The sequence below is a fragment of the Schistocerca nitens genome, chromosome 4, assembly GCF_023898315.1.
Source record: "Schistocerca nitens isolate TAMUIC-IGC-003100 chromosome 4, iqSchNite1.1, whole genome shotgun sequence".
NCBI classification, from domain to species: Eukaryota; Metazoa; Arthropoda; class Insecta; order Orthoptera; family Acrididae; genus Schistocerca; species Schistocerca nitens.
Genome location: NC_064617.1, coordinates 980,531,237 through 980,557,745, shown reverse-complemented (window position 1 = coordinate 980,557,745; position 26,509 = coordinate 980,531,237). Strand labels below are relative to the sequence as shown.

Below are 26,509 nucleotides of genomic sequence, written 5' to 3'. Positions count from 1 at the left end.
ACAAAAATCTGAACGAACTTCTCCTTCTTCATGACAACGCAAGACCTCACACAAGGTTTCGCACCCGAGAGGAGCTCACAAAACTTCAGTGGACTGTTCTTCCTCATGCACCCTACAGCCCCGATCTCGCACAGTCGAATTTCCATATGTTTGGCCCAATGAAGGACGCAATCCGTGGGAGGCACTACGCGGATGATGAAGAAGTTATTGATGCAGTACGACGTTGGCTCCGACATCGACCAGTGGAATGGTACCGCGCAGGCATACAGGCCCTCATTTCAAGGTGGCGTAAGGCCGTAGCATTGAATGGAGATTACGTTGAAAAATAGTGTTGTGTAGCTAAAAGATTGGGGAATAACCTGGTGTATTTCAATGCTGAATAAAACAACCCCTGTTTCAGAAAAAAATGTGTTGCATTACTTATTGAACTGCCCTCGTATCACAGCACACATTCAAATCACCCACATCTTCGGAGCTACTGGCTAGAGTGTTTCGTATGTCATTCCCCGATCACGTGATGTCCCATTCCCAGCCACGCACGTGCGTCAGAACATGTGGTTCCAGCACGATGGCGCACCACGTCATATTCTGCGTGCGAGATGATCTGGACCAACGATTTGGACGACAGCGGCCAGGTCGTGACAGCCCGAATGCTTGGCCTTTACGTTCTCCCGACTTGAACCCGCGAGACTGCCACCTGCGATGTGACGTGAAATCCTGGATTTACGAGTCCCCTGTGGCAGCCGAGGAAGACCTGCTGGCGCGGGTTATGGCTGCGGCGGATTCCGGAAGACCAACGACTGGTGCTCGCGTGTATCAGACCCTGGCAGAAAATCCAAAGAGATTCTGCTCGTATGTAGAGTACACTAATGACAAAACACAATCGATGCCTTCTCTGCGCGATAGCAATGGATATTCTCTCGATGACATTGGTACCGAAGCAGATTTACTAGACACAGCCTCCCTAAATTCCTTCACCAAATAAGACGCAGTAAATATTCCAGAATTCGAATCAAGAACAGCTGCCAACATGAGTAACTTAGAAGTAGATATCCTTTGAGTAGAGAAGAAACTTAAATCACTCAAGAAAAGCAAGTCTTCTGGTCCAGACTCTATATCAGTTAGGTTCCTTTCAGTAGCTCCATACTTAACAATCATACAGAGGGGTCCAAAACATGTATCCACTGTTTAAAAGTCCATAACTGGCAAACTAATTGACGGGGTTGTCTCATCTTTGGTAGTGTAATAGTTTGCAGTTCCGGCAATCGCCACACAAGCGTTGTATTGCCTCGTTTTGTTTTGTCAGATGACAGTCGCCAGATAATCAGTGTTTTGTTCTTAGTTGCACCTAGTTACTCGAGTAAACATGGCTGGCGCAAGGCTTACATTCGATGAAAGGAAGTCAGTTTTGAAGTGGTACTTTAAGTACGAAAACATTAATGAGGCTCAATGGCAATGGCGAAATGAGTATCAGAGCCACCGACTCGTTTAACGATTCGTCGCATTCGAGACAAATTTGAAGCCGAAGGCTGTGTTAAAGATGTACACAAACAACGATCTGGACGACCTCTAACAGTAACAAGTCCAGCTAACTCCCGTCGTGTGTAACAACAATTCACTCGCTCACCACAGAAGTCTGCGAGGCAGCGTGCCCGTGAAACTGGAGTGAGTCGCTCAAGTGTTCGGCGAATTTTGAAGACACCAAAGTGGAAGTGCTACATCCCACGATTCCTACACGCAATGAACGAGGACGACCCAGGTCGTAGAATGGAGTACTGCGAGTGGTTGACTAACATGGTGCGCAACGATGAAGAGTTTGCAGATATGATTGTGTGGTCTGAAGAGGCACAATTCGAACTCAATGGCATAATAAATCGCCACAATTGCATCTACTGGGCCGCCGAAAATCCGAACGTCCATGTAGATAAAGCCGTGAATTTGCCAGGAGTAAATGTGTGGTGTGGGTTGTCTTACTGGGGCCATTCTTCTTTGACGGCACAGTTACCAGTAAGGTGTGCCTTCAGAAGCTCCAGACATCCATTTTACCTGCCATCCGAGACTTGTATGGAGACGGAAGAGTTTACTTTCCACAAGATGGTGCCCCAGCCCACTACTAAAATCGTGTTAGGGCGTTTCTCGACGAAAATCTACCAGGAAGATGGATAGGCCGTAGAGGTGCTGTGGAGTATCCACCACATTCCCCAGACCTAACTCCTCTGGACTTTTACCTGTGGGGAACACTAAAGGACGTTGTTTATCAACAAAAGCCACGCACATTGGATGAACTTCGAGAACCCATCGTACATTCATGTGCAAATATCCAACTGAATACGTTGCACTCAGTAGTTCGTACCGCAGTGCGGCGGCATCGTTTGTGTGTGGATGTTAATGGTGACCATTTAGAACACCTACAGTGCTATCTTTAAGTTGGACTTTGAGCTACACTTTCACCAAAACTGAGACAACTCCGTCAGTTTGTTTGCAAGTTATGGACTTTTAAACAGTGGATACATTTTTTTGGACCCCTCTGTATACAACCGTTCGCTCGACGAAAGATCCGTACCCAAAGACTGGAAAGTTGCACAGGTCACAGGAGTATTCAAGAAAGGTATTAGAAGTGATCAGCTAAATTGGATCCCCATATCGTTAACGTCGATATGCAGAAGGATTTTGGAAAATATATTGCGCTCGAACATTATGAATTACTTCGAAGAGAACGGCCTATTGACACACAGTCAACATGGTTTTTACAAAATATCGTTTTTGCGAAACACAACTACCTCTTTACTCACATGAATTGTTGAGTGTTATTGACAAGGCATTTCAAATTGGTTCCGTATTTCTAGATTTCCAGAAGGCTTTTGACACTGTACCACACAAGTGGCTCGTATTGAAATTGCGCGCTTATGGAATATCGTCTCAGTTATGTGACTGGATTTCTGATTTCCTGTCAGAGAGGTCACAGTTCGTAGTAACTAACGGAAAGCCACCAAGTAAAACAGAAGTGATTTCTAGTGTTCCCCAAGGTAGTGTTATAGGTCCTTTGCTGTTCCTTATCTATATAAACGATTTGGGAGACAATCTGAGCAGCCGTCTTCGGTTGTTTGCAGATGACGCTGTCGTTTATCGACTAATAAAGTCATCAGAAGATCAAAACAAACTGCAAAACGATTTAGAAAAGATATCTGAATAGTGCGAAAATTGGCAGTTGACCTTATATAGCGAAAAGTGTGAGGTCATCCACATGAGTGCTAAAAGGAACTCGTTAAACTTAGGTTACACGATAAATCGGTCTAATGTAAAAGCCGTAAATTCAACTAAATACCTAGGTGTTACAATTACGAACAACTTAAATTGGAAGAAACACACAGAAAATGTTGTGGGGAAGGCTAACCAAAGACTGCGTTTTATTGGCAGGATACTTAGAAAATGTAACAGACCTACTAAGGAGACTGCCTACACTACGCTTGTCCGTCCTCTTTTAGAATACTGCTGCGCCGTATGGGATCCTTACCAGTTAGGACTGACGGAGTACATCGAAAAAGTTCAAAGAAAGGCAGCACGTTTTGTATTATAGCGAAATATGGGAGAGAATGTCACATAAATGATACAGGATTTGGGATGGAAACCTTTAAAGGAAGGCGTTTTTCGTTACGATGGAATCTTCTCACGAAATTCCAATCACCAACTTTCTCCTCCGAATGCGAAAATATTTTGTTGACACCGACTTACATAGGAAGGAACGATCACCAAGATAAAATAAGGGAAATCAGAGCTCCTACAGAAAGATATAGGTGTTCGTTCTGTACGCGCGCTATACGAGATTGGAATAATAGAGAATTGTGAAGGTGGTTCGATGAACCCTCTGCCAGACACTTAAATGTGATTTGCAGAGTATCGATGTAGATGTAGATCGTTGTTGCGAAACAGAACTACCTCTTTACTCGCGTGAAGTGTTGAGTGTTACGGACAAGGGATTTCAAATTGGTTCGGTATTTCTAGATTTCCAGAAGGCTTTTGATACTGTACCACACAAGCGGCTTGTAGTGAAATTGCATTCTTATCTAATATCGTCTCAGCTATGCAACTGGATTCGCAGTTTCCCGTCAGAGACGTCACAGTTCGTAGTAATTGACGGAAAGTCATCAAGTAAAACAGAAGTTATTTATGGCGTTGCACAAGGTAGTGTTGTAGGCCCTCTGCTGTTCCTTATCTACATAAACGATTTGGGAGGCAATTTGAGCAGCCATCTTAGGTTGTTTGCACGTGATTCTGTCGTTTATAGTCTAGTAAAGTCATCAGAAGATCAAAACAAATTTGAATACGATTTAGAAAAAAAAATGGTTCAAATGGCTCTGAGCACTATGGGACTTAACATCTGAGGTCATCAGTCCCCAAGAACTTAGAACTACTTAAACCTAACTAATCTAAGGACATCACACACATCCATGCCCGAGGCGGGATTCGAACCTGCGACGTAGCGGTCGCACGGTTCCAGACTGAAGCGCCTAGAACCGCTCGGCCACACTGACAGGTTACGGTTTAGGAAAGATATCTGTATTGAGTGAAAAGTAGCAATTGACCCTAAATAATGAAGTCATCTACATGAGTGCTAGAAGGAATCCGTTAGATTTCGGTTACACGATAAATATAGAGGCCGTAAAATCAACTAAATACCTAGGAATTACAATTATGAACAACTTAATTGGAAAGAACAGATACAAAATGTTGAGGGGAAGGCAAACCATACACTGCATTTTAATGGCAGAACACTTAGAAGATGCAACAGATCTGCCGGCCACTGGTGGCCGAGCGGTTCTGGCGCTACAGTCTGGAACCGCGCGACCGCTACGGTCGCAGGTTCGAATCCTGCCTCGGGCATGGATGTGTGTGTTGTCCTTAGGTTAGTTAGGTTTAAGTAGTTGTAAGTTCTAGGGGACTTATGACCTCAGCAGTTGAGTCCCATAGTGCTCAGAGCCATTTGAACGATTTTGAACCACGATACCTGGGGTGGACATAATTAAAACAAAGGCATTTTACGTTGCAGAGTAATCTTCTCACGAAATTTCAATCACCAACTTTCTCCTCAGAGTGCAAAAATATTTTGTTGACACCGATCTACATAGGGAGAAACGATCATCATAATAAAATTAGGGAGGTCTGAGCGCGCATGGATACATATAGGTGTCCGTTTCTTCCGCGTGCTGTTAGAGATTGGAATGAGAGATAATTATTGTGAAGGTGGTTCGATGAACCCTCTGCCAGGCACTTAAATGTGATCTGCAGAGTATCCATGTAGATGTAGATGTAGATACTGTATCTCTGTTGACTCGTCGGTCGTCACGTCGAGCGTTGCTTGTAAATGGGCCCAGCGACAAACAGCAGGAGACAGAGAGAACCGTGTGTTGTATTGTGCATGTAGCGGGAAAAGGGTTCGTTTCCGGGCATGATTTCCTATGCTAAACTTAACCATTTTGGTCCCCAGTACAAGTTCACAAAGTCTGTAAAGGGAATTTAGTTACATGCTGTAAACTTAAAGCCGGCCGAAGTAGCCGTGCGGTTAAAGGCGCTGCAGTCTGGAACCGCAAGACCGCTACTTTCGCAGGTTCGAATCCTGCCTCGGGCATGGATGTTTGTGATGTCCTTAGGTTAGTTAGGTTTAACTAGTTCTAAGTTCTAGGGGACTAATGACCTCAGCAGTTGAGTCCCATAGTGCTCAGAGCCATTTGAACCATTTGTAAACTTAAATAATATTCATTCATTGCATTCTGTCCAAATTGTTAATGCGTCTTGTTTTTTGACAGGTTGAACTAAAAATATGTTCTTCTTAAAATTTTCTTGTAACGTTGCGAACTTGGCAGCGCTTCTGTAGCTGTGCATGCAAGAGCTTCAATGGAAATAACAGCCAAACAGTTGCAGAATACTGGTTTATTATACCTTTGCAATGGTTCCGACAGTTTTAAAACTGTCTTCTTCGGAAGATATTGTACGTAGAATCACATATTATCATCATCCGCTGTGGGAGTCGTTGAATCTGTCTAGTATATCTGCGTATCATCCACTTAATCACTTTCATTTTATCCATATTTTTCAGCTTCAAACGTGACTGTACTCAATACACTCAAAGTATGAATTTAAAAAAAAATCCTTCATTCACATCTTTCCGTGTTTTATTCAGTACACGATGCATTTCGGTCCATCTTCAGGTGTAATTCGTCTTAATACATGCTTTATTTGTTCTCTCGGATGAGATGAAATGCATATTCCTGTCACGAAAATGTTTGATGTTCGGTTACGAATTTCGTAAGTCAGACGCGGAAAATATGTGGAAAAGATGAATAGTGTATACTTACCAAATAATCCAAGAAAAGCGTTTTTAACGTTTTAGTAACAGCATAATTTTTTTCCTCCATCGTTTTCAAGCATATGACTTCATCCAAGAGGCACATTCGCAAACACATGTTTGTAAATACTTCACAGATGTTTTTGTACATGGTGTGGTGAAAGACGAATTTTTCATAGTGCTAAAGATACAATTATTGAACAATTGACATATGCAGGAAACAATTGACACACGCAGGAAATCATTTTGAAACAGATCTTTGAAATTACTGAAATAGCTGTGGCTTGTGAAATCTGTTTGTTCATTTAATATCGATTCTGGTTTCTTTGATTTTGTGGAGGTATATCTCCAGTTGTTCTAACAGATTTAGGGTCTTACCATTGGCCTCATTATGTAATACTGCCGAATTGTTTTCTAGACTTTTGATGACACGCTTCGTTTCCAACATATGTTGTGCAATGACTGATTTTTCAAAGTGGCTGAGCATGAAAGCATGTACATGTTCTTGAAAACAGGCAGAAACCTCAAAAACCTAACAACAAACCTTTTCGTGACAGCAATATGCATTTCATCTCATCCAAGAGAACAAATAAAGCATGTATTAAGACGAATTACACCTGAAGATGGGCCCACAGGGTCAGAAATGCATCTAAATCTACATCTACATTTATACTCCGCAAGTCACCGAACGGTGTGTGGCGGAGGGCACTTTATGTGCCACTGTCATTACCTCCCTTTCCGGTTACAGTCGCGTATGGTCCGCGGGAAGAGCGACTGCCGGAAAGCCTCCGTGCACGCTCGAATCTCTCTAATTTTACATTCGTGATCTCCTCGGGAGGTATAAGTAGGGGGAAGCAATATATTCGATACCTCATCCAGAAACGCACCCTCTCGAAACCTGGACATCAAGCTACACCGCGAGGCAGAGCGCCTCTCTTGCAGTCTGCCACTTGAGTTTGCTAAACATCTCCGTAACGCTATCACGCTTACCAAGTAACGCTGTGACGAAACGCGCCCCTCTTCTTTGGATCTTCTCTCCGCTCCGTCAACCCGACCTGGTACGGATCCCACACTGATGGGCAATACTCAAGTATAGGTCGAACGAGTGTTTTGTAAGCCACCTCCTTCGTTGACGGACTACATTTTCTAAGGACTCTCCCAATGAATCTCAACCTGGCACCCGCCTTACCAACAATTAATTTTATATGATCATTCCACTTCAAATCGATCCGCACGCATACTCCCGGATATTTTACAGAAGTAACTGCTACCAGTTTGTTCCGCTATCATATAATCATACAATAAAGGATCCTTCTTTCTATGTATTCGCAAAACGTTACATTTGCCTATGTTAAGGGTCAGTTGCCACTCCCTGCACCAAGTGCCTATCCGCTGAGGATCTTCCTGCAGTTCGCTGCATCGTGTACTGAATAAGACACGACTAATTGTGACTGAAGGCGTATTTTTAATTCATACCTCGAGTGCACTTAATCACCATTTGAAATACGTGATTTAAAGGTAGTAGGTCTGTAATGTAGAACTCTGCCTTAAAAAGCACTTCGCAACCGGCTAGTTGTTATTTCCAGTCTGTTGAAAATATCTGTAACATTCACTTCAATTTTTTTTTCTAACGACTGGCAAGAATCAGCTTTCGGAAGACACTCCATAATGCTCTAGATTGAAAATAGAAACTGGCAGTGCTGTAGGCAGATGAGACGACCCTTGAACCGTCCAGTCTCGTGCCGACCACTGCACCAGCCCACAGTAGCACGCTGCCCTTCGCTTCCCTGCGGCGGCCTCCTAGCGGAACTCACCCGGGTTGTCGGCGAGCAGGCGCAGGCGCACGTAGCCGCCGGCAGGCACAGCCACCGTGTCCTTGGAGGGGGGCGCGCCGCTGCGAGGCAGCCACTGCTCTGCAGCCGGCGGGGGCCGCACGCCCTCCTCCAGCACCCAGGCGCGCAGCCCGTGCACGTGGAACGGGTGGCTCAGGCCGCCCATCACCGGCGCTGCAACACGCGTCAGCCCCTTGAAGCACTAGTGGTACATTCTTGATTTGAGAAATTAGCAGAATAAGAGGATTGTTGTTCCAAACTCGACAATATTTTTATTACTTTTTAATCTTTTACATTACAGTTTCTTTAATTACGTAAATCAACAATTTCGATAAATTTTATCCAGTCATAGACCTGGTATAATGGCCCACATGAAGTACTACACCACCCACGACACCGAAAGGTTACCAGCTGGCTACTTTCCTCCTTTCTTTCATACGTTAAGTTCATCTGCCACATCTCACGACTAGCGATAGACACTACACCTAAAGTTCAACCTGCTAAAGGTCTTCTGACGTTATTTAATGCTGGGGAATGTATCCTGGTGTCCAAAATCAGAGCAACAAACGGAAATTTTTCAAGGTTTTGCCACAAAACAGTAGAAACAGGTGATAGTAAAGTACGGTATGAGTCCAATTCCTAGCCTGTGCGTTGTGCCTGGCGAACCACCACTTGTCATTCGGCTGCTGTCTGCCTCCATAGCTGAGCGGTTAGAGCGGCGAAATGCCATGCGCAGGGACCTGGTTCAATACCCCGCTGGGTCGGAGATTTTCTCCGCTCAAGGACTGAATGTTGTGTTGTTTTAATCGTCACATCATCATCATTGACTCGCAAGTCGCCGAAGTGACGTTAACTTAAAAAAACTTATACAAGGGGGCTGGCGTACCCGACGACAGGCCGTAGCCACAGGACTTTTTTTTTTTATCCGGCGGTGGGTCCTCATGATGAATTATGTGAACGGCCTGCTATTGACGTCACAATCACCGGCATTTCATACTGTCATTCGCCCTCCAATGGACCAACTATTTAGAAATACGCCAGGAGCAATGAAGTCATTCGGCATTTGCGTGCAGCAAGACTTAGTGGTTGAAGTCATTCACCGCCCCAATTAATACGGAGTCTCAGGATTATTTTAGATCACTCAATGTGCCATAATATTTTTACTTCGACCTTTGCTTTTAAATCAATGTTTTACAGGATTTTATCTGAGCACTGTGACTGTGTGGTCTAAACAGGATAATTCCGTCGGTTGTGCTCTGCTGTTTCCAGACAGTTCCATCAAGATTCTCTTACCTGGTACATGTACAGTGTATGAAGCTGAAAAAATGCGATACTGAGGACACTGGAGAAGATCCCGTTCCTACTTGCTACCAAATTCCTCATCAGTAACTGCTCTTAGGCTACCGATCATATGTATCCAGCCGAAAAGTATCTACAGTGGTTTCATGACACGCTTTTCCACTTACAGAGGCAGGGAAAGGGTGTGTCATTCTGGTGGATACCAGGGCATGCGGGCATTCAGGGTAATGAAGCAGCAGATGCGGCAGCTTAGGATGCCTGATTGACAGTACCAGTTTCTAAATGTGCTGCTCCTGTATGCGTTATTGAGGCGCAACATCATGCGCCTGTGGGAGGGGGACTAGTTAGGAGTGCAGAAGAACGGAGAGCAGCCGACGAAACCGACACGACCGTGGCGTTCCTTGTTCCGGCCACTGCGGCGGCAGCAAGTACCTCTAATGCGCCGCTGGATAGGACACTGTCCTCGGACGCATGGATTCCTCCTTCTGCAGAAAGACCCACCGGTATGCAGTGCTTTTAACTGAATGAAGTTTATACGAGGCCATGAGGGCCCCATTTCTCAGCTAACCTGCCCTCTGTTTTAGGTGATGAATGGAATGTGATCCGTGTTTTAAGATTCCGTGTAATGTCTGGTCTTCTCAGTAGTGTCTCAGGTGGAAGGTTTTAATGTGTTTCTAGGCTCGCTGCTTCATCGTTTATTTTTCAGTTCATGGTGTAAGCACAGTTCCTTGTTTTATTATTTTAGATATTTGGTTACAGTGCTTGTATTTTACTCGCACACTGCCCTGAGCCATCTGTCTTTTGCTGCTTTGTGGCCCGCATCTCGTGGTCGTGCGGTAGCGTTCTCGCTTCCCACGCCCGGGTTCCCGGGTTCAATTCCCGGCGGGGTCAGGGATTTTCTCTGCCTCGTGATGGCTGGGTGTTGTGTGATGTCCTTAGGTTAGTTAGGTTTAAGTAGTTCTAAGTTCTAGGGGACTGATGACCATAGATGTTAAGTCCCATAGTGCTCAGAGCCATTTGAACCATTTTTTTGCTGCTTTGTGTGACAGTGTGACAGAGTCTCAGGAATGCTGCGTGTTCAATTTTTTAATTTACATTTTGTTGCATGCTTCTCAGAAGTGATATCCACACTTGTACTCTTTAAGGTGAGTACGAGCACTGATTAGCTCGCTGTTGAACGCCTTACACATACCACCGCCACCATTCACCAAATAGGATTGACAGAGCAAATAGAGAAGATCCAAAGCAGAGAAGCACGTTTCGCCACAGGTTCGTGTAATGACTGCGAAAGCGTCACAGAGACACTAATCCACCTGCACTGGCAGACGCTACAGTGGAGGCGTTGTCCATGATGGTGTAGTTTGCTGTTAGAATTACGACAAGGGAAGTCAGCTAGCACATTGTTTCCTCCTACTATATACGTCGCCAGAGGCCCTTGAGGGTAAAATTAGAGAGATTCCGGCTCACACGGACGCTTAACAATCGTTGTGCAAGCGCACCATTAGTTCCGGAACCTGAAAGCAGTGTACTGAAACTTATGCTGGTTTTCCTATATGGATATATGTTTTATTTTTGTTCTGCTTATTTATCCATTCATTCACCTAAGTAGTTTACGGCAAAGATTAAAACGCTGTATGCCCGCAGAAATTAAGCGTGTGGAGCTAGCCGTAAAAGATAAAGAACATTAATTTTCTTATGTTTGTGAAAAATCCTATCAGATGTTTCACCGATCTTGTACTTCTGTCTTTTCCCGTCCATGATAGAGGACGTAGATTTTTGTTTAGTTCATTAATAATGTGAACTACATTAATTCTTACAGTACAAAGTCCACTTCATTTACTAGTTGGTTATTTGACCTTATCTATCTGCTTTACCGGTACCTGTAATAGTTCGGAGAAGCAAGACATTTAAGCAAAGCAAACTAGACGTTGCAACATTGTCTTCAACGAAGAAGAGGAGATAAATAACTTCAAGGCTAGAAGAAGTATCATGTAATAATCCAATATTAAATGTTAAAGATTTTTCATGTATATGAAAAATAATAAGCCTGTCTGGAAAGTGTGCTGTGCTTAAAGTTACTATACAGTTTAAAGAACACAAGATAATATGCGACATTAACCCATCCACATTTGCTGCACACTTAAGACACCAGCCACAAAGCACCTAATATAGATGGATCACTTCAAATATTACATAAGTCACAGAAAGGTAAAGTCATGGATGTAATGAAAAGAAGTGGTAAGCAACGAATGCTCGAAAGTAACGTGCTCCTAATATAGCGTAAACATCTCGGATTTATTTTATGAGCATAACATGGAGTCATAGGATGATGATGATGTTTGGTTTCTGGGGCGCTCAACTGCTTGGTCATCAGCGCCCGTATAAAGTCCCAATCTTTACGCAGTCCAATTTTCTTTTCTCAGTCCAATGTAGTGACTGACACAAATGATGATGATGAAATGACGAGGGCAATACAGACACCCAGTCCCAGGGCAGAGAAAATCCCCAACCTGGCCGGGAATCCAACCCGGGACCCCTTAATCCAGAGGCAGCAACGGGAGTCATAGGAGCAACGACATACAAGGCGTAATTTACAGCTAAAAATCATCCATAAAATAGTTGAAAATGGCCTAAGGCAATTGTAGAATCATTCATAAAAAGAGAGACAAAAAAATGGTTGAAATGGCTCTGAGCACTATGGGACTTAACATCTAAGGTCATCAGTCCCCTAGAACTTAGAACTACTTAAACCTAACTAACCTCAGGACGTCACAAACATCCATGCCCGAGGCAGGATTCGAACCTGCGACCGTAGCGGTCGCGCGGTTCCAGACTGAAGCGCCTAGAGCCGCTCAGCCACACCAGCCGGCTAAAATAAAAACAGTGGCAGCTGAAGGCATCATGAAATCTATCAAAAAATTCATCACAGCTGCAAATCCTGTAGCATTGAAAATTATAGAACTCGCTATTGTTGGTCCAGCAAATTTCCATCGTAATTATTACTCCTAAAATCATTAATTCATCAGTAGAGGAGAAAGAGATATTGAAATACCAAGTATCCACCACGGCACACCATAATTTGGATTGTGAAGCGCAAATGTAAATGTAGGTGATAGGACATGTATTAGGAAATTAGGGAATAATTTCCACGGAATTACAGGCAACTGCAGTGGGCAGAAACTGTTGTGGAAAACTGAATTGTACAGTACTGGCCATTAAAATTGCTACACCATGAAGAAATGCAGATGAAAAACGGGTATTGATTGGACAAATATATTACACTAGAACTGACATGTGATTACATTTTCACGCAATTTGGGTGCATAGATCCTGAGAAATCAGTACCCAGAACAACCACCTCTGGCCGTAATAACGGCCTTGATACGCCTGGGCATTGAGTCAAACAGAGCTTGGATGGCATGTTCACGTACAGCTGCCCATGCAGCTTCAATACGATACCACAGTTCATCAAGAGTAGTGACTGCCGTATTGTGACGAGCCACCATTGACCAGACGTTTCCAATTGGTCAGAGATTTGGAGAATGTGCTGACCAGGGCAGCAGTCGAACATTTTCTGTATCCAGAAAGGCCCGTACAGGACCTGCAACATACGGTCGTGCACTATCCTGCGGAAATGTAGGGTTTCGCAGGGATCGAATGAAGGGTAGAGCCACCGGTCGTAACACATCTCAAATGTAACGTCCACTGTTCAAAGTGCCGTCAATGCTAACAAGAGCTGACTGAGACGTGTAACAAATGGCACCCCATACCATCACGCCGGGTGATACGCCAGTGTGGCGATGACGAATACACGCTTCCAATGTGCGTTCAGTGCGATGTCGCCAAACACGGATACGACCATCATGATGCTGTAAACAGAACCTGGATTCGTCAGAAAAAATGACGTTTTGCCATTCGTGCACCAAGTTTCGTCATTGAGTACACCATCGCAGGCGCTCCTGTCTGTGATGCAGCGTCAAGGGTAACCACAGCCATGGTCTGTGAGCTGATAGTCCATGCTGGTGCAAACGTCATCGAACTGTTCGTGCAGATGGTTGTTGTCTGGCAAACGTCCCCATCTGTTGACTCAGGGATCGAGACGTGGCTGCACGATCCGATACAGCCACGCAGATAAGATGCCTGTTATCTCGACTGCTAGTGATACGTAGCCGTTGGGATCCAGCACGGCATTCCGTATTACCCTCCTGAACCCACCGATTCCATATTCTGCTAACAGTCATTGGATCTCGACTAACGCGAGCAGCAATGTTGCAATACGATAAATCGCAATCGCGATAGGATACAATCAGACCTTTATCAAAGTGATGGTACGCATTTCTCCTCCTTACACGAGGCATCACAACAACGTTTCAGCAGGCAACGCTGGTCAACTGCTGTTTGTGTATAAGAAATCCGTTGGAAACTTTCTTCATGTCAGCACGTTGTAGGTGTCGCCTCTGGCGCCAACCTTGTGTGAATGCTCCGAAAAGCTAATCATTTGCATACCACAGCATCTTCTTCTTGTAGAATAAATTTCGTGTCCGTAGCACGTCATCTTCATGGTGTAGCAATTTTAATGACCAGTAATGTAATAAGCAATGTAGGACGTTTGGGGTATAAGCTACTCTGAGATGAAGAGACTGGCACAGGGACAAGGAAGACATGGCGGGACACACCAACCCAGCCATAAAAACATGAACCAAAATAACAAAAGGGTGCCTGACACTGCTGTTAGCGTCAGTAGATACGTGAGCTTGTTACTGAAATTAACGAGGTGTTCCAGTGTGTCTGGCATATTTAAAGGCTGAGAGAGAGCCCTATCATCTACAACAGTAAATGTAATGACATGTAGAATAATCGGGTCTACGCTGGATGTTTGTGTCGCTCTGGCACAATATTTCGGCCACATAACTCGCTGCCTTCTTCAGGTGCTACCTGAGACCGGACAAGATCCTCCTTACGGCAGTCTCAGGTAGCACCTGAAGAAGGCAACGAGCTACGTGGCCGAAATATTGTGCCAGAGCGACACAAACATCCAGCGTAGACCCGATTATTCCACATGTCAAGATCTCGCCGGGAAAGCCTGAAGAGTTACAGTGCATGTAATGTTGCAAGAATCGTGAAGTGCGGTAGGGAGGCAGTAGAGACAAAGGAACTCACACTGGTCGATGAGCAGCAGGTCGACGGTGGCGCCGAGCGGCAGGCGGACGACGTGCGTGCACTCTGCGAAGCTTCGGCCCTCGCCCACCCCGGAGCAGAGGGCGCCCCGGGGCAGGTCGTCCAGCTGGGTCAGCAGCGGGCTGGCCGGCGTCACGAACGACACGTTGTTCATGGTGCCCGCCACGAGCACAGGCAGCGGCGGCTCTGCGGGCAGGCAAACACCTCAGGACAGGCTAACCTCCAAAGACATTTACAGCCACATTACGACACTCTCGTCCGAAATGAGCTCACCAGACAAAATACCAGTCACTCCCTTCAAAGAGCACAATCATCATTTTTTCCTCCAGCACTCTTTGCTCCGTTCAGTAACACATACACACTTAGCCAACATATACAACATTTATACATTGCACACGTACACAGTACCTTAATTTTTGGCTGAGACAACGTTCTCAACGAAGGAAGATATTCCAGAAGAAAATTAATGAAGTTCCAGTCACCCAGTTCTGACGAAGGTTTCTCCCTGGTTTGAAGGCGAATGCTGGAACTGGTAAGCCCCTCCTCCCATCCATTCCCAATTGGGATCCCCCATCTGTCCACTATCAACTTGTCTGATAACTGGCTGAATAGAACCATGACTCTTTGATGGAGTGGGTCTCAAACTCCTTGGAGTAGACAGCGAAAAGGTTAAAAAAAAAATCTTTTGACCTGTTGATCTCGTCTTTGCACCCGTACAAGGTGTTTGTATCCTGAATCCCTTGTTTTGCTGCCAGTCATCCTCCCACATCATATACTACCTGACAAAGAAGTGAAACACCCAAATGTCATTCAGTTGTTGTTGTTATGGTCTTCAGTCCTGATACTGGTTTGATACAGCTCTCCATGCTTCTCTATTCTGTGCAAGCTTCTTCATCTCCCAGTACCTAGTGCAGCCTACATCCTTCTGAATCTGCTTAGTGTATTCATCTCTTGGTCTCCCTCCACGATTTTTGACCTCCACGCTGCCCTCCATTGCTAAATTTGTGATCCCCTGATGCCTCAGAACATGTCCTACCAACCGGTCCCTTCTTCCAGTCAAGTTGTACCACAGACTGCTCTTCTGCCCAATTCTATTCAATGCCTCCTCATTAGTTATGTGATCTACCCATCTAATCTTTAGCATTTTTCTGTAGCACCACATTTCGAAAGCTTTTATTGTCTTCTTGTCCAAACTACTTATCGTTCACGTTTCACTTTCATACAAGGCTACACTCCGTACAAATACTTTCAGAAACGATTTCCTGACACTTAAATCTATACTTGATGTTAACAAATTTCTCTTCTTCAGAAACGCTTTCCTTGCCATTGCCAGTCTACATTTTATATCCTCTCTGCTTCGACCATCATCAGTTATTTTGCTCCCCAAATAGCAAAACTCGTTTACTACTTTAAGTGTCTCATTTCCTAATCTAATACCCTCAGCATCACCTGAGTTAACTCGACTACATTGCATTCAGTGTAACTTACTAATATCATGCACACATATCTGCGGATAAGTGAACGATTAGAGTAGCATTTCTCTGACAAAGGTAAATGTTCTACTGGGACAGTATTCAATGGATGAGAACAGCGTCAGATGTTGGTGATCACTATGGACAATATGGAAATACTGTGTGCTTGAGTGAGACAGATTTATCAGCACCTGACAAAGATTGAAAGGGACCTAATTTTGAGTCTCCATTCAGTCGGCTGTTCGAATCATGTAAATTAAGATTTGTGGGGTCATCCTTTATTCATGTGAGAGGTACACTAAAATGAGCACACATACAATACATACAAAGAAAGCTATACACTATTCACCCAGAACTGGGCAACTTGGGAGCATTGGGTGCTGTAGACGTTAAGTCCTTCATGCTACTACTGGTTGGGCATGAGTTACATTTGAAGAGATGCCGGGTTGTCTGCGATTCGCTGCATTCACACAGTGTTGTGTTGGAAGTTCCATTTTAGGAGATTGTCCTTCGATCTTGCGACTTTGGTCTGTAGTCTGTTCAAGGACTTCCAGATGATCACTTCTCCATGTGTCCAGTCCGCCTGCTTAGCTGGCTGGTAACGTGCTCGCCTGTCAGCAAGCAGGCCTGGCTTACATTCCCAGCCGGGTTGGAGATTTTCTATGCTCGGAGACTGGGTGTTGTAAGTTCCTCATCATCACTTCAACCTCATCAACGGTGCGCAAGTCGCCCAATGTGGCGTCGAATGAAATAAGACTTGCACTTGGCGGCCGAACTTCCCAGAATAGGGGCCTCCCAGCCAACGATGCCATACGCTCATTTCATTTTTTTTTCCATGTTTCGAGGTGGCAGGGATTCTTGTGGTGTCATCCATTTTGACAGGTGTTGGCATCTTTCTTTCCACTTGGTGAGTCAGCCAGCCGCAGTCGATCCTTCTAAGGGCTGTGAAGTTATTAGGAAACTCTCCCTGGACTTCAGTCTTGGCTTGGCAGGTTCATGTTCAAAGAGTGGATGTGAGATCAATGTATTTGATTTATGCCTCTCGATGTTAGTGGTGACTTCTCTTCTGACGTGACATGGAACAATCCCAGCGAGACATTGAACTTTGTCCATGGAATAGATTTTCCAGTACTGAACCGAACATCGGCATTCCAGAAGTACAAGCAAATTTGTGGGGTACTGAGATGGGACAGAGGTCCAATCTTGCACTGTGATGGCAGGTACACTTGTCAAGTTTGCAGTCGACCACGTCTGAACACCACAACGGATTATCGGCGTATTACACACAAAATACAGTGTAACCCCTTCACATCTGCGTCTACCATCCGAGAACAAGTATTGTACTCCCTGCAACAGTGCAACAGCGTCATCCCACATCGTTGGTCGAAGAATGGCAGCAGCCGGACTAGAGAGTTACCACTGCCATTAACGCCACATTACAGATGGCTGTGACTGAAGTAGGGCAGTGACCAGAAAGCATGGACTGTCGTCTTCAGTGATGAATCATGGTTCTTCGCTAACACCGCCGACGAGTATGGCGAAGACCTGGGGGCAGGACCCATCTTTCCAATGTTTTGGAGAGATGCGACGATGTTACTCCAGCCATCATGGTACTGAGAGCCATCAGGTATGACTTTGGGTTGCAGATGGTATAATGGAGGTGCATCTGACAGCACAACAGTTCGTCACCGACATCCAGCGCTCTCATGTGTTACTCCTCATGACACATCGCCACAGTGCCATTTTTAAACAGGACAGTGCCCATACACACATTGATTGGGCCTGCATGAACAATCTGCGTGATAATGAGGTACTTTCGTGGTCTGCAAGATCCCCTATCTCACCCCTCTAGAACTTGTCTAGGACCAGCTCACATGTCAACTCTGCCCAAACGTCAGGGTCCAGAATAACAAGGATCAGTTACAATAAATCATAATGTATTGAAACCCTCAGCTGCCGACAGGTGTTGTTGATATACCTACGGGGACAGCTGAAAATGTGTGCCCCGACTGGGACTCAAACCCGGGATCTCCTGCTTACATGGGAGACGCTCTATCCATCTGAGCCACCGAGGACACAGATGAACAGCGCGACTGCAGGGACTTATCCCTTGCACGATTCTAGTGAGACCCACATTTCCAACTGTCCACAGTCAACATCCGTAATGTACTTAATAGATATTTGCCCATCCACTCATTACTCGCCACACTAAGGTGACGATTCCCATACGAGTTCGGGCAACTTGTGCGCATTCGCACAGACGAAGGTCAGTGGCTGGGTAGCCTATTTAACTACATTAATGAAGATAGTAACTGCTCTCGAAAGAACAGAGACCACTGAAGACCGTGCAACTTCTCTAGAATAAATGATAATTATGAAACTTCCTGGCAGATTAAAACTGTGTGCCCGACCGAGACTCGAACTCGGGACCTTTGCCTTTCGCGGGCAAGTGCTCTACCAACTGAGCTCGGGTCGGGCACACAGTTTTAATCTGCCAGGAAGTTTCATATCAGCGCACACTCCGCTGCAGAGTGAAAATCTCATTCTGGAAACATCCCCCAGGCTGTGGCTAAGCCATGTCTCCGCAATATCCTTTCTTTCAGGAGTGCTAGTTCTGCAAGGTTCGCAGGAGAGCTTCTGTAAAGTTTGGAAGGTGGGAGACGAGATACTGGCAGAAGTAAAGCTGTGAGGGCCAGGCGTGAGTCGTGCTTCGGTAGCTCAGTTGGTAGAGCACTTGCCCGCGAAAGGCAAAGGTCCCGAGTTCGAGTCTCGGTCGGGCACACAGTTTTAATCTGCCAGGAAGTTTCATATCAGCGCACACTCCGCTGCAGAGTGAAAATCTCATTCTGGTAAATGATAATTAATTGAAACCCTCAACTGCCAACAAGTGTTGTTAATTAATTATCATTTATTCTAGAAAATCTGCATGGTCATCACTCAGGCTAGGTAACGTGGCAGATGAAACACTTCATAAAGAGAGCCTGACCTACAGGTATCAGAAACGAATGTCGTATCTATTCAACGATAATCGGTTTCAAACCTGACAGGAATATCTGGTGTCAGCGAATGCATGCGCATCTCAACCAGTTTCAATGCAAACACTACAAAGGGAATTGCATGCATTGGAGTATGAAGAGGAATTGCTCGCAGAAGACTCACAGCAGGAAACTGACAGCAACTGGATAATTTCCGGTTGGGGGAATTTGACAGCTGGTGTAGAGGCGTTTGGGGTGGTTTGTTTACAACATTAAGCCAATTGCGTGGCTTGGGCGCGACAGCATACAGGGTGAACCAAAACACCAGCAACGAACTTCCAGAGGTTGCTCAGGGATACCTTCTGAGTATTTTGAATTGAGGGACCCACCGTCTACAGCGGCTTATTACAAATAACGAAATTATGATTCATTCGGTTTGTTACCGCAATCACTCCGTTTGCTGTGAAAATACCTTCACAACAGTGAAGAAGGCTGCAATATGCTATGAGCAAAACTTACACCACACTCAACACACAGTTACACAACGATCCTCAGACGGAAGACAGTACTGCGGTGTGGTTTCCACCGCTGTGGGAACAGCTTAGCATGGCGTCGCTGTAGCGCTGTTCTCTTACATGCTGTGAATTCATACACGACGTGCATGTCGGTCAACTCTTCATCAACGCCGGCCGCTGTGGCCGAGCGGTTCCACGCGCTTCAGTCCAGAACCGTGCTGTTACTACGGTCGCAGGTTCGAGTACTGCCTCGGGCATGGATGTGTGTGAATGTCCTTAGGTTAGTTAGGTTTAAGTAGTTCTAAGCTCTAGGGGACTCAGATGTTAAGTCCCATAGTGCTTAGAGCCATTTGAACCATTTTCTTCATCAGTAAACCTATCCATACAACCGTGTATCACTGTTTAACACTGCCCGAAGAACAAACTCAAGACAGAACCGAGCAGTACTGGATGTAAGCTTGAAGGCGAAGAGTACCATTGGGAATTACTGTTGTCGACATCATGTACGTGAGCGAATAGAAACAAGACACCCAGCGCATACTGTTGACATTTGCAGTTGTGCACTATTTTTAGTGCAGAGCTAACTGGGTCAAGAAACCAAACGAAAAGCTACGATACGCCTGAGATGGTGGGTCCATTATACCGAAATACCAAAGGTATCCCTGAACAACTTCTGAAAGTTTGTCGGTTGACTTCTAGTGTATTTAGAGCGACTGAGTGCACTCCTGTGTCCATGCGTAACTACACTCCTGGAAATTGAAATAAGAACACCGTGAATTCATTGTCCCAGGAAGGGGAAACTTTATTGACACATTCCTGGGGTCAGATACATCACATGATCACACTGACAGAACCACAGGCACATAGACACAGGCAACAGAGCATGCACAATGTCGGCACTAGTACAGTGTATATCCACCTTTCGCAGCAATGCAGGCTGCTATTCTCCCATGGAGACGATCGTAGAGATGCTGGATGTAGTCCTGTGGAACGGCTTGCCATGCCATTTCCACCTGGCGCCTCAGTTCGACCAGCGTTCGTGCTGGACGTGCAGACCGCGTGAGACGACTCTTCATCCAGTCCCAAACATGCTCAATGGGGGACAGATCCGGAGATCTTGCTGGCCAGGGTAGTTGCCTTACACCTTCTAGAGCACGTTGGGTGGCACGGGATACATGCGGACGTGCATTGTCCTGTTGGAACAGCAAGTTCCCTTGCCGGTCTAGGAATGGTAGAACGATGGGTTCGATGACGGTTTGGATGTACCGTGCACTATTCAGTGTCCCCTCGACGATCACCAGTGGTGTACGGCCAGTGTAGGAGATCGCTCCCCACACCATGATGCCGGGTGTTGGCCCTGTGTGCCTCGGTCGTATGCAGTCCTGATTGTGGCGCTCACCTGCACGGCGCCAAACACGCATACGACCATCATTGGCACCAAGGCAGAAGCGACTCTCATCGCTGAAGACGACACGTCTCCATTCGTCCCTCCATTCACGCCTGTCGCGACACCACTGGAGGCGGGCTGCACGATGTTGGGGCGTGAGCGGAAGACGGCCTAACGGTGTGCGGGACCGTAGCCCAGCTTCATGGAGACGGTTGCGAATGGTCCTCGCCGATACTCCAGGAGCAACAGTGTCCCTAATTTGCTGGGAAGAGGCGGTGCGGTCCCCTACGGCACTACGTAGGATCCTACGGTCTTGGCGTGCATCCGTGCATCGCTGCGGTCCGGTCCCAGGTCGACGGGCACGTGCACCTTCCGCCGACCACTGGCGACAACATCGATGTACTGTGGAGACCTCACGCCCCACGTGTTGAGCAATTCGGCGGTACGTCCACCCGGCCTCCCGCATGCCCACTATACGCCCTCGCTCAAAGTCCGTCAACTGCACATACGGTTCACGTCCACGCTGTCGCGGCATGCTACCAGTGTTAAAGACTGCGATGGAGCTCCGTATGCGACGGCAAACTGGCTGACACTGACGGCGGCGGTGCACAAATGCTGCGCAGCTAGCGCCATTCGACGGCCAACACCGCGGTTCCTGGTGTGTCCGCTGTGCCGTGCGTGTGATCATTGCTTGTACAGCCCTCTCGCAGTGTCCGGAGCAAGTATGGTGGGTCTGACACACCGGTGTCAGTGTGTTCTTTTTTCCATTTCCAGGAGTGTATTATTCAGCCACATTGGCACTATATACTTGTGAAAACCATATTTAATGTCAGACATTAAAGTTAATTCAATTTCCTTGGTCCTGATTTTGGATCGTATTGGTAAACCTACAGCGCGAGTTACTGACAACATCTTTATTGATTTTGAGTTAAGCAATAAATTTAATTTAATGTTTTTCATTTTAGTATGCCATACATGAATTAACCACTCTCGTCTATCACACGTAAGTTAGTTCAGAGTAACATAATGAGGTTAGGTCAGCAGCTGATTACACGGTCATTTACACTATTTAAATTTAAATGGCTTCAAATGGCTCTGAGCACTATGGGACTCAACTGCTGAGGTCATTAGTCCCCTAGAACTTAGAACTAGTTAAACCTAACTAACCTAAGGACATCACAAACAACCATGCCCGAGGCAGGATTCGAACCTGCGACCGTAGCGGTCTTGCGGTTCCAGACTGCAGCGCCTTTAACCGCACGGCCACTTCGGCCGGCATTTAAATTTAGGCCGGCGATGCAGCTGTGTTATAAAACGTCCCCCAAAACTCATTTATGGAATGGTCCTATGCGCCAGTTACCATACAGTAGTCACAATAAATGTTGCATATTGCTTCATCGTGAGCACTGGATACAACAGGAAAGAAAACGGATTTTGTTCTGTCAGGTACAGTCAAAAGAAAACAAAAAACAAACAAGATCAACCAATTTTCATTTGATAAACACTAACATAAAAGCTAAAACACAAACTGCAAAAGATTCCACGGCAAACACTACAGTTTCTTCTCACTGTCATCTTCCATAACAAAAAAATGGTTGTCAGCATTATGGGACTTAACATCTGAGGTTATCAGTCCCCTAGACTTAGAACTACTTAAACCTAACTAACCTAAGGACATCACACACATCCATGCCCAAGGCAGGATTCGAAACTGCGATCGCAGCAGCAGCGCGGTTCCTGACGGAAGCGCCTAGAACCTCTCTTTTTCTTTTTTTTATCTTATTTTGTTCTGTATTGTTCATGGAATTTGTTCAGTACGGACGTCCGTTTAGGTTCTTCGTTGACCCGTTCACTCAATTTTTTATTACAGAGAGTAGCTAACCCCCTGACCGAACACGCTGAGCTATCGTGCCGGCTCCGCTCGGCCACAGCGGTCGGCCATCTTGCATAACGTATTCTTTATGAACCAAATTAGCCCTCCTCGTAAGTGGAGACACCTCTGAATGCGGTTTGGCAACTCCTTACCAATTTGTCCAGATAGGCAAGTGGGATACACCTGCATACCTTCACAGTGGCCTCGATGATGTTCTGTGGTTTCTGATGGGACATGACGATCGTAAACCGCTCCTTTCAGAATGGCCCATGCCTTGTCAATGCAGCTGAGGTCTGGAGAATATGGAGGCCGTTCCACCCGAGTGATTCTATTCTCGAATAGACAGCTCTTCACAAGATTGTAATGATGGGGGGAGTGCATTGTCGTCCACATGCGTGAATCCCGCTCCAGTATGTTTACCAAATGCAGCCACAGTGCGTGCAAGGATGTCGTCCCTATCTTCATAGCAGCCATTCTCTCATGTCCTGGGGCAAGGGCTGTTCTGCAGCCATACATGATTCCACCCCAAAAAATGACTGAACTGTCTTGATACAGGGTGGCAGTCTACGATACAGTTGGCGTCTAGACGTTGTCCTCATTGTCTCCACACACGAATATCTGGGTGGAGACTGATATGGGTGTGATCAGAAAAGAGCGTTGTGTCCCACTGCTGCCTAGTCCACAAAGATGTTTCGTGCTCATGCGAAACGATAATTTGAATTCTATGGTGTCACGGGCAATGCTGCAAAATGGTTCAAGTCATACCTCGCTAACAGGAACCAAAAGGTGTCAGTGAAAGGGACTAGCGAATTAAGTCATCATCAGAACGGGAAGAAATTAAATGTGGTGTCCCACAAGGATCCATCTTAGGGTCATTGCTTTTTCTTGTGTACATTAATGATCTCTCATCAGTTACACTGCCAGAAGCAGAGTTCGTTTTGTTTGCAGATGACACAAGTATTGCAGTAAATAGTATGTCGAGTGTAGTTCTAGAAAGATCTGCTAATTCAACACGGATCTATGGAATGAAAAACTAATCTAATCTAATCTAATCTAATCTCGTATTGCTAATACAGATTTGTTAAGGCATTTCTGCAGTTCTGTGGTGTGCTCCTCCCAACTGAATTTATTATCAAGTTGTAATCCCAGGAATTTAAGACTGTCAACCTCTTCTATCTGCTGTTCTTCATACTTTATGCACATGCTGGGTGGAAACCTCTTACAGGATCTGAATTGCATATAGTGAGTCTTTTCAAAGTTTAATGTCAGTGAGTTGGCTTTAAACCTTTATTAATATCCATGAAAATATCATTAGCAGATCTTTCTAGAACTACACTCGACAAACTATTTATTGCAATACTTGTGTCATCTGCAAACGAAACCAACTCTGATTCTGGCAGTGTAACTGATGAGAGATCATTAATGTACACAAGAAAAAGCAATGGCCCTAAGATGGATCCTTGTGGGACATCACATGTAATTTCTTCCCATTCTGATGATGACTGATGACTTAATTCACTAGTCCCTTGCACTGACACCCTTTGTGTCCTGTTAGCGAGGTATGACTTGAACCATTTTGCAGCACTGCCCGTGACACCATAGAATTCTAATTTATTTAAAAGGATGTTGTGGTTTACGCAATCGAATGCCTTTGACAAATCACAGAAAGTACCTGCTGCTTGTAACTTGTTATTTAATGAATTAAGTACATTTTCACTGTAGGTGTAAATAGCCTTTTCGATATCAGAACCCTTCAGAAATCCAAACTGTGTTTTTAATAATATGTTACTTGTGGTCAGATGGTTGAGAAGCTGCCTGTACTTTACTTTTTCTAAAATTTTTGAGAATGCTGGCAAAAGTGAAATCGGTCTATAGTTTGATGGCATCTCTTTATCCCCTTTCTTGAATAGAGGCTTAACATCTGCATATTTCAGCCAGTCAGGAAATGTCCCAGTTATAATTGACTGGTTATACAAGTAACTTAGAATTGTATTTAACTCACAAGAACATGCCTTAATTAACTTTGTTGATATTTCATCGTAACCACTAGAATGCTTTGTTTTTAAAGATTTTATTATGGAAGGTATTTCTTTTAGTGAAGTGAGTGACATATTCATGTACCTGAAGCTATTTGTAAAGGCTAGTTTTAGATATTCAAGGGCATTATTTACTGATCCTTACAATCCCATTCTATCAGTAACGGATATAACGTACTTGTTAATAGATTTGCCACACTATGCCCATCTGTTACTAATGTGTCATCTACCCTTAGTGCTATTTGCTCCTGTTCCTTTCTGGTTCTACCAGTCTCCTCTTTCACTATATCCCATATTGTTTTTATTTTCTTCCCTGACATTGCTATCTTCTTCTCGTAGTGCATTTGTTTAGATGTCTGAATTATTTTTTTAAATATTTTACAGTATTCCTTGTATTTAGCTAAATCATCAGCATTGGAGCTATTCTTGGTCGACAGATACATTTTCCTTTTTGTCTTACAGGAAATCTCTATTCCTTGTGTGATCCATGGTTTTATTATAGACTTCTACTTAATTTGAGTAACTTTTAGAGGAAAACAGGTTTCAAACATGGTACTGACATTGTTCATGAATATGTTATATTTTTCATTCATGTCATGAGCACTATAAACATCTTTCCCGTTCATATCTTTGAGCAGTTTTCTAAAACGCTCAATTTTTGGTTGATTGAATACTCTCCTGTACTCAGATTTGGTAGTTTTGATAATCTGCTTAGAATTTACATCTAAAACAAGGAGCTGCATGTCATGATCTGATAGTCCATTTATTACAGGTTTTATGATATGATTTTGTTCCTTTGATTTGTTTATAAAAATGTTATCAGTGGCTGTCCTTGAGGATTTAGTGATCCTAGTTGGAAAGTTTACAGTGTGAGTTAGATTGGAAGACAACATTACTAACTGCAGTAAATGTTTACTGGAAGATTGCATTAGAAAATCTGTATTAAAGTCACCAGCAATCAAAATTTCTTTGTTTCTTCCTGTTAAATAACCCAAAAGAGCTTCTAGATGATTTATGAATAGATTATAATTTCCTGCAGGTTCTTGGTAAATGGTTACTATTATATAGGATCTGTTATGGAACTCTACTTCTGTTGCACATGCTTCTAGATGCTGCTCTGAACAGAATTTATTAATGGCAATGTTCTTGAATTTATGGCAGTTTTTAATAAATATGGCAACTCCTCCTCCATCCATATCTACTCTGCAGAAGTAGGAAGCTAGCTTAAATCCTGAAATGTCTAAGATATCTATACCAGTGGTCACTTGATGTTCAGAGAGGCAGATTATGTCAATTTGGTTAGATGCATTCATTTCATCGATACAAATGAGTAGTTCATCAACTTTATTTCTGAGCCCTGGAATGTTCTGGTGTAATAAAGATAACTGATACTGCATACTAATGGGATTATAACTGCTTTGGTGAAGATGAACTGGCAGTTTCTGATTACTTTCTGTTAAACACTGTTTAAATGGAGGCTGTATGCTAAAATCTGACTCTTGTTCATCTGTTTTCTCAAACTGAGTGTGTCTGCCAGTCACTCTTAAAACTCATTTTCTATCCCCCTTCGCCATCCTAAAAAAGGCATCCCTCTGACAC

The 26,509-nt window shown here is 44.6% G+C and overlaps 1 protein-coding gene across 1 annotated transcript in view; it reads right to left on the bottom strand.

Annotated features, from left to right (window-relative positions):
* The window catches only part of LOC126252738 (uncharacterized), a 175,975-nt gene that overhangs the window by 22,014 nt on the left and 127,452 nt on the right, over positions 1 to 26,509 (bottom strand). Inside the window, exons 9-10 of the mRNA XM_049953641.1 lie at positions 14,635 to 14,838; positions 8,158 to 8,349 (exon numbers count right to left, since the gene is read on the bottom strand). Of these exons, the coding sequence (XP_049809598.1) occupies positions 8,158 to 8,349; positions 14,635 to 14,838 (396 nt within the window). The remainder of the gene's footprint in view (positions 1 to 8,157; positions 8,350 to 14,634; positions 14,839 to 26,509) is intronic.